We start from the raw sequence: 13,290 nt of genomic DNA, 5'->3' as shown, positions 1-13,290 counted from the left end.
AAAACGAGAGTGGTAGCCCTGTTATCTTCTACCAAACATAACCTCAGATTTTGAAATTACGTAAACCAAACATGTCAGGTGCTCTGAAAAAGACCACAGCTCTGACGGGGCTAGCAGTCTCGAAGACCCCGCACCACAGCCTGGGGGTCCTCTACGGTAAAATCTTAAGAACTTTACAGAAAATGCCCCCAGAGGCAGCGTACCGTAAGTACACTGAAGAGATTATCAGGGAAAGGGCTGGTGTTTTGAAGCAACAGAAGACTGTGGAAGGTATTGAGAAACAAATCGGTTGTGGCCAAGTGGAGGAACTTATAGTCCAAGCAGAAAACGAGGTGATTCTGGCCAGGAAAATGTTGACATGGAGACCATGGGAGCCCCTTCTCAAAGAAGCCCCAGAGAGCCAATGGGCCTGGCCGCCAGCGCAACCAGCAAAACAATGTTAATAGCACGTTATCATGTAAATTAGAAGGGCTAGAAATAAAGAAAGTTATTTATTATGTTGTGTTTTTCTTGATCCAGTTGGGGGAATCTAGGGAGTTTTGAAAAGTTACCAGATGTTGGTCACGCGCGCGCCGGAAAGCGGATGTGGGTCCGAGATTATCGAGTAGGTCTCGTAGCTACATTTCCTTTGTTTTGCATTGAATATGGCTGCCATATTTAGTTTAGATGTCTGTTTTCAAAAGCGTATCAGAATTTGTGATAAATTCTACATAAAATTATAGCAAATTCGGGTTGTGTTCGTGTAATAAGACAGCGGGATGTGTTAAAAATTAAATGGACGTTTTAAAAACTGCTGCCGTGTTGTTTTTAAGTTAAAATGCTTGTGTTTACATCGACTGTCTTGGAGTTGTGTGCAATTTCTAACAATTTAAGGTAATTTTATACAATATTCTCTTTTGTTTACTGTATATTATAGTTCGGGAAGGCTTTGGACATCATTTTAGCCCCGAATTATCCCTTTTCACGCTGCTTTCGATTCATTATGTCGCCGAAACGTTGCGAGACGTTTATAGCATCTCTTCTAGAATGTCTGGCAGAGGCGCGTTTGTGGAATTTTGACTGGAAACTAGCTGAAAATTGAAGTTTTCATGAAAAAAAGTGTTATAGATGCTCGGTGGATTTTTTTTCATTTTCGTTCTGTGCCATATATGTCATTTGAAACTAAAAATACGTTGTTTTTCATCGCTTAAACTCGCCCATTTTCAATAAAAAACTGTGTGGGGCATTAGGGCCTGTGTTGTGGTTTTCTGGTCGCTATTTTGCCGAACATTACCGTCATTTGAATTGATTATTGCAGTAATTGCGATATCGCCCGACATATTTAGGACGGCTTGTAGCGGCTTCCTATTTATCTGATTAAATAAATAAACGTTTTATTACGTGAATTTTTATTCTGAATCCTAGCGTCCTATTTTCGAAATCGGTCGTGTCACATATTTCTTCCAATTTTAGAATAGATTGTGGGAAATGCACTTTTCGGGAAAATGCGTTTGTTACGTAATGCAACGACGCAGTCGTCGATGTCAGTCATACTTTCCCAATGGCCACCAAAAAATTCTGGAATATTGTGTGGATTGAACAATTGTATGTTAAATTAATGATTGAGAAGAAGCTCACGCCCACATAGAATCGATTACGAGTTTTAGAGCAGTCGGCACTAGAAAAGGTTTTCCAAGATGCGTTGCAATGCGGTTCTTTTGCTCCTTTCTCGGGCCTCTTTCGTTTGTGCTCATGCGCGACCTCGTCGAATTCACGCCGTCGTCTAAGAACAAATGTTTTTAATGTTGTTGAGCGTTTTGAAATGAATTCCTATTCAAATATGCTTTCCAGAGTTTGTTTTCAACAATTTTACTTTTTCCCCTAATTTCTCTTTCCAACATGGTTGTCAACAATTTAGGGACTTTTAGTTGCCGCAAAAAAAAGCGAGCGTTTGTAAACATAACCTACTTTTTTCAAACTTGACTTCTTCGTAGATTTGTCTGCTGATCTGGAGGCTGCAGTTTTAGAAGAGGGTGGTGGCGGGGACACCGCCGTTGTACCAAGTACACACCAAGATGAGTTTACTTGTCATACCGAAGAAAAAACCATGAGTGTATGTTTAGGTAAATCGGACCAACTCCTCGTTGAACGAACCTTCTTAATGTCGCTAAATTTTAGATACGAGCACTGTGCTCGCCAATCAGGTGAGCACATCGACAGCTTCAATCGCTGAAGAAGCACCTGTTACTCCTCCTTCTACTGATCAAACAGAAACATCTTTACAAGCTCCAGCAGTGAGAACCATCGCGAAACTTCCTTCTGCTGCAAATGCTGCTCTCTCAAAAGCATCACTGATCACTGTGTTGAACGCACCACTAGGCAACGTGAAAACGCTGTGTGTGACTCCAGCTGTCTCTTCAAATGCTACTGGACAATTCACTGTAGTCAACTCCGCGACTTCACTCAACGTGGCCAATTCCACTGTTAAACCACAAACCATAACTCTCATCAACACCCCGGTTACTGTTGTCAAGACAATTTCACCAAGTGTTGAAAAAAGTGCTCCAGAAGTTGTACCTAATAATACAGTCGTTACTGCTACCACATCTGTTCCTGCGCTCATCGAAAACCGAGGACACAACGTGTTTGTTAAGAATACAGCTTGCGCTGAAAACGTAACAGTTTCAAGCCAGGATATACCACAAAGTCACAAGTTACTCACAGCAAATAACTTCCCCACCAACAACGTAAGTTAATTTTGATTTTACTCTCAATAGTAAAAGTGTTGTATTTAGGTACTAACAACAGCAATCAACGTAAGCGATGTGGGTGCCCAGAAAACTGTAAACGGCCAGAGAAACAAAGTCAAGATCCTCAGTAATGTATTAATGCCAGGGACATCTCAAGGGAGTAGCAACATTCTTTTGAACAAACCTTCAGTTCCCCAACGCTATGTCCGACAAAAATTACTGGGAGCAAACAATGGAGCTACAACAAAATATTTAAACAAGCCCCCTAATAACTTAGTAAATAAGCCGCCTGTAAACATGATAAACAAGCAGCAACCTCCACAAAGAGTTCTCTATCCAACTCACAAGAGCCAAATAAAGACTCTTCCACCTGTTAATAATTACTTACATGGAAAAGCTCCAGGTATTAAAACTTTGCCTCCGCATCCTAAAGGGGTGCCGGGTCAAGTCCAGAGAACTGGCTCAGGATTGCGAACAATTCCGCCACAGAGACCTCAAAAAATTCCAAACAAACCTAACTACATTGGAAAACATGCAGTACAAGCGCAAAAACTCAAACAAACTCACAAAATGAGAAGCATGAAGTCAAATCCTATGTACAACAACTACCATGGTCCTATGCCTGAAAAACAAATGACCTTCAACCAAGCATTAACTGCTGAAATCATCGAAACTTTAAGCAACAAGAGTGGGACCATTGGTGGTTCTTATTCAACCAAAGGCTATGAAAGCTTACCTCCTAGATATGAAAGCGCGTACTATCCGCCTGAAATGAAACCTACTTTGTAAGTACATTACATACATTAGTAATTGTTATTGATTATTCAGTGTTTGTATTAATTATTGAACCAGTCCACCACTAGGACATATCAAAATAGTCGTTAAAAATATACAAAGCTAATGGTAAATTATTTCCACGTAACACACTTTTTTAGTTCCAGCGAACAAGCCAAACCAATGGAAGAACGAAACAAATCTGGTTTAGATCTCATCTACCAAGCTGTTCTTCTCGATCACAATTACAATGCCACTCTTCCACCCGAATCTCCCACTCGATCAATTCCAACACCAAACACCCCATCACAGATGAACGGTGTTTCTGGTAGTTCCATGTATTCACCAGGAAGTGGTAAAAGTACGTCTCCTCTCTCCCAACCGAACTTCTCCTCAAACGTGCATCACATTACAGGAAGAACTCTATCAACTTCCAACCCTATTTCTTCATCAACTAGCTTATCAACTCTGTCAGCTGTTGCAAGTAATAGCAACTCTATCGGGCTGCAAGACGACGACGCTGCTTCTGACATTAGTGACGGATCGGACCGCAAACATGACACTGAAGGCGAAGAGACAGACACAGCACCAGAAGCTGAAGCTGTCAATAATGAAGATCAGTTCGGAGATTACGTAACGCGGTGTATTTGGTATGTTAATTTTTTCGTTTTATAAGTGTGGTCTTCATTGTTTTATTTACAGCGGTTTTATTCATGATGACGGTTACATGGTTGAGTGTGATCGTTGCAAAGTGTGGCAACACGTCCAGTGTGTTGTCAAGAACAAACAAGTTCCTGACGAATACCTCTGCGAAGTTTGTGATCCACATAAGCACATCGATCGACAGAAGGCGCGACTTGTCCAACAGCAATGGCTGAGAGAACGACAATTTGCCGATCCGAAACTAAGAAAAGACACCAAGTTGAAAGAAGTGTTTAAACACAAGGAAACATTGAGTGACAGTGATACTTCTGATGGAGAGCATCAAGGTTTGTTACGATTAAAAATCCACAGGCTGAGTGTAATTGCTTATTTTAACAGGACACAACAACAATATCGTTAACAAAAGGCCGAATATAGTCAACAGGAGGAAAACAGACAATCATCAGAAAGGTGCAAGACAAAGGAGAGATTCGGCTAAAGAAGCGGTGCAGCGGAGACAGATCAAAAAGAGAGACAGAAAAGTCGTCAAGCGAAAAGTAAGAATAAATTTTATTTATTTTGATGTACCGCGTATTTATAAACTGTGACCTTGAAAGGAAACATTTCCGACGTAGTTGTGGTCAAATTTAAATTAATCGTGAGCATCGTAGGAGTTCATATTGAAAATTGATTTAAACCGTTTGTTTTTTTATTGTTTCATATTTAAAGAGGTAATAAAAACAAAGTTTGCTTGGCTGATTATTGATATTACATTGACTACATTTGTAAGACAAGACTGAGTTGGGTTTTGAACTGTTATTTTATGCAGTAAACTTGAATTTGTGTTTTTTCTTTTATATAAAATGTAGTTTTATTTCGTCACATCAGTGCGAAGGTCACTTACAAAGTAACCGTCAATACACGGCCATGATAATTTTTTGTAATACTTCGACGACGTATTACTGTTTCTTAATAAAAATTAAAAGTAACTTCTGAGCTGATTTGGAGGAATCAATCCGATAATTAGAGGAAAAATTTATATTACACTTAAACTCCCTTCTCGACAATACTCAAAACATTGCGTTTCCAATTAGCACACCTACTTTTTTGTCCGTTGCATTGTGCATTATTTGAACTTTCAAAGCGTAGCAGTGGTAGGTACGTTTTACTGCCAGCGTAGGAAATTGATTTGAAATCATAAAATTGGCATTGCAACTAGTGAAACATTAATTACATTCAGGACAATAATCATGAGCACTGAACCATGTTTATGTTGTCATTTATCCGCTTTTTTTACCATAAATTATTGCTCTTTTTCCAGACTAAAGCGCAACTGAAGAACCACAGCGACGACGAGAACCACGATTCAACTTCAACCACTCACCTCCCCCAACTGCGACAGTGGATTGAAAATTACGAAGAAGCGGTTACCAACCATTACTCCCCCGAGCTGCGTGCTCGAATAAGCAACATCCGTGTCAACGGCGCTCACACAGATCTCTCGGTGCAGTTCGATCCAGCAGTCCACAAATGTCGTGTTCATACTCAGCCATTGACTGAACTTAAGTATCTTGTCAGTACGGTTCATCTACCACCGAATTCGCCAGTGATAGAGCTACGAGGGAAATACATGTTATCGGCACAACACCGAAACTCCGGCAGTACGTTCAACACGCGGCAACATGCACAACGTCCGGGGCCGTTTCTGTTTTTCTATAGGTTGCATAAGGACAACACTGAAGTGTGCGTGGATACGCGAACTTACGGTAACAGCGCGCGATTTATAAGACGGTCGTGTAAACCGAATGCTGAACTTAGACATTCGATTGTTAAGGGTGTGTTACATTTGTATATTGTGACAATTGCGAATGTGGACAAAAACGTTGAATTGACGATTAAACATGAGTCGCACGATTTGGCTGCTATTGGTACTACGCATATTGCGTGCGCGTGTGGAAACATTGAAGAGTGCACGGTCAACAGGACGACTATTAAGAAGAATGGAGACTCCACGGAAATGTAAGCGCAATCATCGTGTTTGTAAAACTAGAGACAAAAAGTCCTAGTTACACTTTTTTAGTTAATTTTTTATTCATTGCTCTTGTCAACAACTGATAAACACATGTAAATTAATTCTTCATTTAACAAGAACAATGAAGCAAAAAATTTGGGTCATTTGAAAAGAATTCACACATTTTTGTCGTTTTGCGTAATAAATCAAATATTTAATGTACAAATAGATTAGTTCAGCGATTCATGTTATTTATTTTTTGTTTAAAAATGCAAACGTAAATGGCATATCTCTAACGTAAAAACTATTACCATTTATTTAATACATTACACAAAATCGCAAAAGTGATAATATTTCAAATAATTGAATTCATAATCAAATTGTAGTTTTCGTAATTTAAACGTAAACAGTGTTTATCGCTACTAATTTGTTTTTTTGATACATCCAATTAGGATAAGTTGTATAGACTATCTGCAATACGGTAAACAACTATTTTCTCTCGTTATCTAAGTTACTGTATAAATATTTTGTCTGCAATAATTTTTTTTTTCAAGGCACAAGAAAAGACGTGGCCGAAGAACTACATCTTTGTCTCTCTCATCGGAGCCTGAAACCCCTACAGTTAAACCGAAAAGAGAGAGTGCAGCACAACCGCAAGAATCTCCGACTATTCCTATAAAGCAAGAGGAAGTTGAAGAAATCAAAACGGAGCCGGAGGAGGCAGTCAAGTCTGAGCCTGAAGAAAGCAAACTAGACATTAAAGAAGAGTTGATTGAGCCTGCGGTTGAAGAGACTCCTCCACCAGAAGAGAAGGATGTGAAAGTTAAAGAAGAAGATGTGAAACCGACGCCGGAGTCATCACCAACACCGCCTATCGCAACAAGGCGGTCTTCCTCGCATCACAAAGTGGAAAAGGAAGAAAATAAAGAGACTGAAGTTAAAGAAGGTATGTTTGATTATAGACCTACTGCATTTTCCAATTTTAATGTAGAATCCTCTTCACCCTCCCCAGCTGAGAAGAATAAGAATAAGAAGCTGAGCCGAGAAGAAAGGAAGTTGGAAGCTATCTTGCGAGCGATTGCTCAGATGGAAAAAGCTGATCAAAGGAAACAGGAGCATCAAGCTAAGCAAGCTCACAGACGAGAATCTGAGCCGTGTCCTGGGAAGGATGAGGATAAAGTAGAACCGAAACTGAAGCGCAAAAGGTGAGCGAAAGAAAAATCAGTTCTTGTTTTTAACGATTTTATTTGTTAGAAGGAAGGGTAGAGCTCGAACCTCTAGTACAAACACATCAACAAATCGAAGAAACCGTCTCAACTCCACAGATTCGTATTTAACATCAGGAGATGAGACTTTGCTTTCGCCACATGATAATCCACCACCGATGCGTCCTAGTAAGGACAACGACTGTAAAGAAAATACTCAAGGTAATGTTTGGCACTGCTGTTTACGTTTTTTCTTGAACCTTTTTCTTTATAGGAAATCTACAAAATTGTTCAGAAAAAGATGTGGGTCTTCTTTTAGCTCTTTCCAACGGCGAAAAAACAAACAAGTCACCTCCGCGCGAAACAGATTCCAATTCAAACTCTGCTCAGTCATCACCTGAAACACATCTGTCATCTGCTTGTTTATTAGTACAAGCCGCAGTGGAACCCATGGAACAGGGTTTCAAATTTCCAAAGACCAAAAAGGTGTTGTATTGAAGTTATGTTTGTGGTTTTGACGTTAATTTCGGGTTATAGGTCTTGATGAACGAGTGGTTGAATAAAGTGCCAGAACCAGTTCATTCAGCTAGTTCAATATCACCTTCTTCTTTAACACCACATATCAACACTGGTTCAGATTTTGACTCGAATGTTGGTTTTTACACTCCCGGTAAAAGTTTGGCAGCACTTGCTCAAGTAGCTAGCTTTTGTGATACAAATGTACAACCCAGAGGCAGCGCGAAGAAACGGTGGCTGAGGCAAGCCATCAGTGAAGACCAGTGCGATAGCCCTTCTGGTCGTCCTGGTTCGTAACAACTTCACAAAAACTTAAACAATCAGTGTAATGGTTTTGTTTTTTAGAATCTCCCCCAATAAGTGAGGCCTTGGCACCGCCCAAAAAGCGGCGTTTGCCTCGAGAATCACTCTCAAATGATATAACTCCGCCATTAACACCAACTAATGTAGCTCCTGCGGCAATTACCGTAAGTCTTGTTCTTTCTCTTCAGGATAAATTGAACATGTAATTCTTTTGGATACAGAATGATCGACAGCAAGAAGGTTGTGTAGAAATCGTATACAGCGGCGCCGACGAAGACAGTCCCACTCAGGCACTCGAATCAGACGCAGTATTAGAAGAACGGGTGGCTGAAATGAAAGAGGAATTCAGTAATTGTATAGTACCTCCTCTGCAAGAAGCTCCAGCTCCTCGACCGGAAATGCCCGTTAGTTGTCTCATGGATCCACGCTTAGCAAGAGACCATCATCACATGTTCTCGAATAGCGATCACCTGGTTGGCACTGTTGAAAAGACGTTGAGTATTTTCGGTTTTGAAGAGAGGAAGCCTGAACCCATCACTCCTGCAAAGAGAAAAGTAACTTTTTGATCCTTGTATGTGCTTTGTTTGATAAATTTTTTGTGCAGCTTTCAATTACCGAGTATAGGCAGAGGAAGAAGCTGAACAATAATGATAAAACTTCGATGGAAGAACCAGTTAATATGGAAGAGAATAATTCTTCAGAGTCGTTCAAACCATTGCGACCGAGGTCTGATAGTACGAGTAGTTGTACGTCAATTACGTCGTCTGATGATGAGGCTCCTCTCCTGGAAATTGCAGGAAAAGGTTAGTTTTCATGCTTAATTTGCTTCTATTTTGTCTGTATTGTTGAATAGTTCGTTCACAAGTAAAAATTATTATTTGATTTTGAACTTTTTAATTTTACTCTACCGATTTTAAAAAGGGCGGTGGTCAATTTTACAAAGATAATCAATAACGTCTGACTTACCATTGGATGTAAAACTTCACTTATCAATTCTTCTGGGCACCAAATTCGAATGCATTCACACACAATTGTCACTAAGTAAATTGCCAGAAGCTAACAAAAGAACTGAGGTAGAAGCTCATTTGTCATTCCAGGCACTGTATTCGCGCAGGGGATTATGGTAATGGCTTTTTAAGTAACTAGAAATGGGTGTTTGCAGCCTCCCGTTTTCATTTTTGTGACAAAGTACTTTTAAATTATGTGTCAGCTCCCAATGGGAAAAACAAATATGAACGATATACCGTCATTTCTTTCTAGAACTTTGATAAATAGCTGCATTATGAATCAATTCGAGATGTCAACAACATGAGTCATTGTTTTTCATTTGAAAACCTTAAATTTGTAGATAATATTCATGGTGTTACCTGCTCGAATTGTGATCCTAGCACAAAAAACTTCACCGCACTAAAAACACGTAATCATAAACAATGGTTTCGGTTTATTGGGATTTATATCGGTAATAAAAATTTGTATCGTCACTGTTTCTTCATTTCATGTTATTTTTCAACAGCTCCGTCGGCATTTAATTCGGAACCAACCGAACTAGAGCGCCAGAGAGAGATGACAACTCTTAGATTAAAAAAGGTTTTGGGGATCCCCGTGGATGAGGAAAGTCGAAAGCCAAGTAAGTAAAACAGTCTGAAAGTTGTTTTCTTTATTTAGAAATTATTGTCGAAACAGCACTGGATGTTGAAGCAATTTTAAATTGCGAACTTCCGCCAGTAATCAAGACAATCCCTCCGAGTCCGAATTTTCCGATTCCCGGTAGTTGCGATGTAAACGTGACGCCTTCGAAGTCATCACCGACTTTAGAAGCGGCACCCTCGAATCAAACAGTCATAAGTCCTGTTTATGCAGCAAACGTAGAGCAGGAGCAGCCGGAAGTTGAATGCGTAAAGAGCGAGGAAACTGAAAAGGATGCAGCTGTGAAACCCAATTTGTTTTATACTCCCGATGAAGAAGAGAGAAGTGCCGATGAGATTCCTCAGAGTGGGTTTGAAGAGATAGAATCTGTTGATTACGTGCCACCTTTCAATAATCCAGTTTATCCTAATGATAGTAACTTTACTTCATATGCATCAGTTTTGGGTATGTTTGATGTTTGTTTTGAGTGACGAGGTGGCAATATTGATTTTTTACAGACGAGGAGGGTAGATATGAGGGTCGCAACCCGTCGCCGCCCCCCGATTTGGGAGCAGGTAATTCGCCGTATCCTGGCCAGCAGACGTGAATTGAAGGAGCTTTAATTAGTTTAAAAGGGTGTGCAATTTTTATTTCATAAAACATATTTATTTAATTCAAGTATTAATACTAAGCACAGTGTGTATATAGTTGTTTTTATTTTTGGAGATTTATTTTTTAAAAATATGTTAATAGCGATGTGTAGGACCAGTGATTAAGAGTTTTTTAAAGAGTTTCGTTCTTACTTTGGGCTTTTCAGTTAGCATGATTATATCGTTTCTAATATAGTTTTTTTTTATATATTTTTGTAGATGATGATGATGGAAGTATGTACACTTTGTAAATAATATATATAATTGAATTTCTATTGCTAAGCTGGAATTAGAAAATTGTTATTCTTTTTTTTTGCGTTCTCGTGCGGCGTCAATCACTCTAATCAATACTCCCGAAAAATCTCATTGTAAATATTATAAATTAATTTGTAATACTCGCGAGTTTGTGGCCAGTGATTGAGCGTTAGGCACTTTGTACATGTAATAAAAGTACAAAATTATTTAAGAGGTGATCTCGTGTTTTAAAAATGTAGAACTTCTCTTTTTTAATTAAAAATAGTTTTCTTAGTGTAAAAACTGTTAACATACATGTTGGGTTACATAGGTGAATTTTCAGATAACCATAGATCAGACAGATTAGGTTACCATCAACTTTGATGGTAACAAGTTTTGTAATTTTTCCATGTTGTTTCTTTTGGGCGGCTTCTACGGAATACCAAGTTCATAGACCTTGTCATTTGTAAACAACTTTGAACAAAATCACGTCATTGTGTTGTTAACGGAAGCCGCCCTGTACATATTACATTTATCATAATCTATGTGTAAATAAGTATATTTATATATGAATTTGTAAATTTCGTACTACAACCCAGTGTAAGTTTCTGTTATGATGATAACGTTAAATTCTCTTCATTTTCAGCCATTTCTTGCAATTGACTGCGTCAATTGCAACAAAGACTGGTTAACATTTGTGGTAAAGTTCTTTGCCGTTGCTATTTATTTCAGTCACTGGAAATTGTACAAAATTTCGTAATAAAATTCGTTAAAAAGATATAAAAATAAATTTCTTACAATCAGTATTAATTCTATAAAGCGTACTGAAGTAAATATCAGCGCAAAGTTGTCTAAATTCGTCAATGAAATGTCAACGACTTTATTATTACAAATTAACTATTTTAATATAAATTAAATAACATGGCTGTATATATAACTCGATGTTGGTACGAAAATCGTACAATTATTAAATAAATTCATTAAAATTTACCGATTGTGATTGACTGAGTTGATGAAAATGAAACTCTGTTTTATCAACAGTTTATTCTAACACCATTAAAGCATTAAAAATGCAAGAACGCGCAACTGACTGTATTATATTAGACAGGAATTTTACAATCAACTTGCTTGCATATAGTAACACATTACAAAAACCCTAAAACTCCGACTCCTCGATGGCGGCATTATCGCTGCATGGGAGGCATCAAAGGCATGCCGCCTCCAGACACTGCAGTGTTTGGCCCCAACAGCATCTACAACAAAACGTGAATAAATGCCCCCATAACGTTATTCCTGTACTTGTTTCTGTTGATTGCGCTGCATTTCCTCCATTTGCGCCCTCTCCACTTCAAATATCACAGGAGCAAATAAGATTATAGATGTACTAAAAACTATCCACAATGCGCTTCTTGAGAACTGATACAGGCCCTTTACTCCAGCCTGCGTATTCACTGTCGCTGTATGCGTGGCGTTTCGTACAGTCTCAGGAAACATTTCCGTGAGCCCCCACAGTCTCTCGATCAGCGTTTCGTCGGGCTACAACACGTTCAAAAGTGAGGTTATGTTGAAGTTTTGGCAAGTTTCGTAACGAAAAACTAAGGGTAAGAGAGTGCTTTACCTCTTCTTCGTAGTCCATTTCCAATTCGAGCTTTTTTTCAGGGGAAAACTCCTTGCTTGGAGCATCCTGTGCTTGTGACCCATCCTGTGATTCCATGCCGCTGTCGTTATCTTCAACTGGTGCCATAAGATAAAAAGTTAAGTAAATGGGATATTTACTAATTCTAGTTGTGTTTTTTAACTGTTCGAGTGGAATTTCTTTTCGAGTTTATTTTTTAGGACTGTGACAGAACCAAAATGCAATATCTGAGAAGTGACGGATGCGCGTGCGCCGACCAAAGTGACACAAGGCGCGGGAAATTTGAAATTTGGAATGGTAACTTACGTGTTCAGTGAAATTCAGTGTTTTCGTACGAATGTCGAAGGAAAAAACATAAGTGTCAAAATGACGTTCTGAGGGAACAAATGATGGTTTGATTGGCAACCCAAAAAGGCACCTGGAAAAAATATTATTATTGCATATTGTTGTTAAGTTGCCAAGTCCATTTTTGAACAAAATGCGTTTTCAATTTTATAAAAAGGATAACAGAAAGGTACAGCGTTGGATCCTTTTATGTGTTGTTATTTCAGCATTAAGAAACATTCTATTTTCATTCCCCAAATTTTCAAATCCCAGATTTGACGACAAATATGTGAAAAATTAAGATTTCCCGACTTTGGTTAAAAAAATTCAAAATGAACTTAGCAACTTGATGACTTAAGCCGACGATATTATAAAAATACCATTTTAAGTAAGTTAACTATTTTAAACGATTTATTGTATGAAATATGTTCAATAAAGTTTTTCGCATTTTTTTGCAACAACTTGTTCACGTTCGGATAAGTTTTTTGGGCTTTGCTTTACATAACTACCAACATTTTTTTCAGTTAATTGCCCCAGTAGCATATGTGATATTCGTGACGGATTATGCGTTTTTTTGTGGGCCACTTAATGTGTATGCTATTTTTATTTATAGTGAAGTACAAGGAGTTTTTGACTCGAC

The 13,290-nt window shown here is 38.6% G+C and overlaps 3 protein-coding genes across 6 annotated transcripts; 2 read left to right on the top strand and 1 right to left on the bottom strand.

Annotated features, from left to right (window-relative positions):
* The first annotated feature begins 12 nt into the window (after window positions 1-12).
* On the top strand, window positions 13-497 carry ND-13B (NADH dehydrogenase (ubiquinone) subunit ND-13B). The gene has a single exon (XM_088046766.1). The coding sequence runs from the start codon at window positions 72-74 to the stop codon at window positions 441-443; it is 372 nt and encodes a 123-aa protein (XP_087902892.1). The 5' UTR covers window positions 13-71; the 3' UTR covers window positions 444-497.
* A 97-nt stretch (window positions 498-594) lies between these two features.
* Window positions 595-11,680, top strand: LOC148168205 (uncharacterized). 3 transcript variants are annotated; one of them, XM_088046823.1, is made up of 20 exons: window positions 595-873; window positions 1,974-2,102; window positions 2,158-2,726; window positions 2,775-3,514; window positions 3,665-3,864; window positions 3,919-4,153; window positions 4,206-4,492; window positions 4,545-4,702; window positions 5,467-6,164; window positions 6,711-7,102; window positions 7,169-7,361; window positions 7,411-7,583; window positions 7,636-7,847; window positions 7,899-8,166; window positions 8,223-8,344; window positions 8,402-8,734; window positions 8,785-8,983; window positions 9,694-9,807; window positions 9,864-10,271; window positions 10,325-11,680. In XM_088046823.1, the coding sequence occupies exons 2-20, from the start codon at window positions 2,087-2,089 to the stop codon at window positions 10,411-10,413; spliced, it is 5,406 nt and encodes a 1,801-aa protein (XP_087902949.1). In that variant the 5' UTR covers window positions 595-873; window positions 1,974-2,086; the 3' UTR covers window positions 10,414-11,680. The 3 variants fall into 3 exon arrangements, with proteins under 3 accessions (XP_087902949.1, XP_087902948.1, XP_087902947.1); XM_088046822.1 differs by having other exon boundaries at window positions 7,148-7,361; window positions 7,414-7,583; XM_088046821.1 differs by having other exon boundaries at window positions 7,148-7,361.
* A 35-nt stretch (window positions 11,681-11,715) lies between these two features.
* Window positions 11,716-12,589, bottom strand: mge (translocase of outer mitochondrial membrane 22 homolog mge). 2 transcript variants are annotated; one of them, XM_088046825.1, is made up of 4 exons: window positions 12,467-12,589; window positions 12,309-12,424; window positions 11,990-12,226; window positions 11,716-11,943 (listed from the first exon to the last, which is right to left on the bottom strand). In XM_088046825.1, the coding sequence occupies exons 2-4, from the start codon at window positions 12,402-12,404 to the stop codon at window positions 11,875-11,877; spliced, it is 402 nt and encodes a 133-aa protein (XP_087902951.1). In that variant the 5' UTR covers window positions 12,405-12,424; window positions 12,467-12,589; the 3' UTR covers window positions 11,716-11,874. The 2 variants fall into 2 exon arrangements, with proteins under 2 accessions (XP_087902951.1, XP_087902950.1); XM_088046824.1 differs by having other exon boundaries at window positions 12,309-12,589.
* Window positions 12,590-13,290: the final 701 nt, after the last annotated feature.

Source organism: Gnatocerus cornutus, chromosome 9 (genome assembly GCF_029298725.1).
Source record: "Gnatocerus cornutus isolate USDA-ARS CGAHR chromosome 9, icGnaCorn1.1, whole genome shotgun sequence".
Lineage (NCBI taxonomy): Eukaryota > Metazoa > Arthropoda > Insecta > Coleoptera > Tenebrionidae > Gnatocerus > Gnatocerus cornutus.
The sequence above is the reverse complement of the archived record's forward strand: the minus strand, read 5'-3'. Positions and strand labels throughout refer to the sequence as shown.

Coding starts and splice junctions, on each gene's coding strand:
- ND-13B (XM_088046766.1), top strand. CDS start 72: ATGTCAGGTGCTCTGAAAAAGACCACAGCTCTGACGGGGCTAGCAGTC.
- LOC148168205 (XM_088046821.1), top strand. Junction 2,727..2,774: donor ATAACTTCCCCACCAACAAC/GTAAGTTAATTT, acceptor TGTTGTATTTAG/GTACTAACAACAGCAATCAA. Junction 9,808..9,863: donor TGAGGAAAGTCGAAAGCCAA/GTAAGTAAAACA, acceptor TTGTCGAAACAG/CACTGGATGTTGAAGCAATT.
- mge (XM_088046824.1), bottom strand. CDS start 12,434: ATGGCACCAGTTGAAGATAACGACAGCGGCATGGAATCACAGGATGGG. Junction 12,227..12,308: donor AAATGGACTACGAAGAAGAG/GTAAAGCACTCT, acceptor AACGTGTTGTAG/CCCGACGAAACGCTGATCGA. Junction 11,944..11,989: donor AGCGCAATCAACAGAAACAA/GTACAGGAATAA, acceptor GTTTTGTTGTAG/ATGCTGTTGGGGCCAAACAC.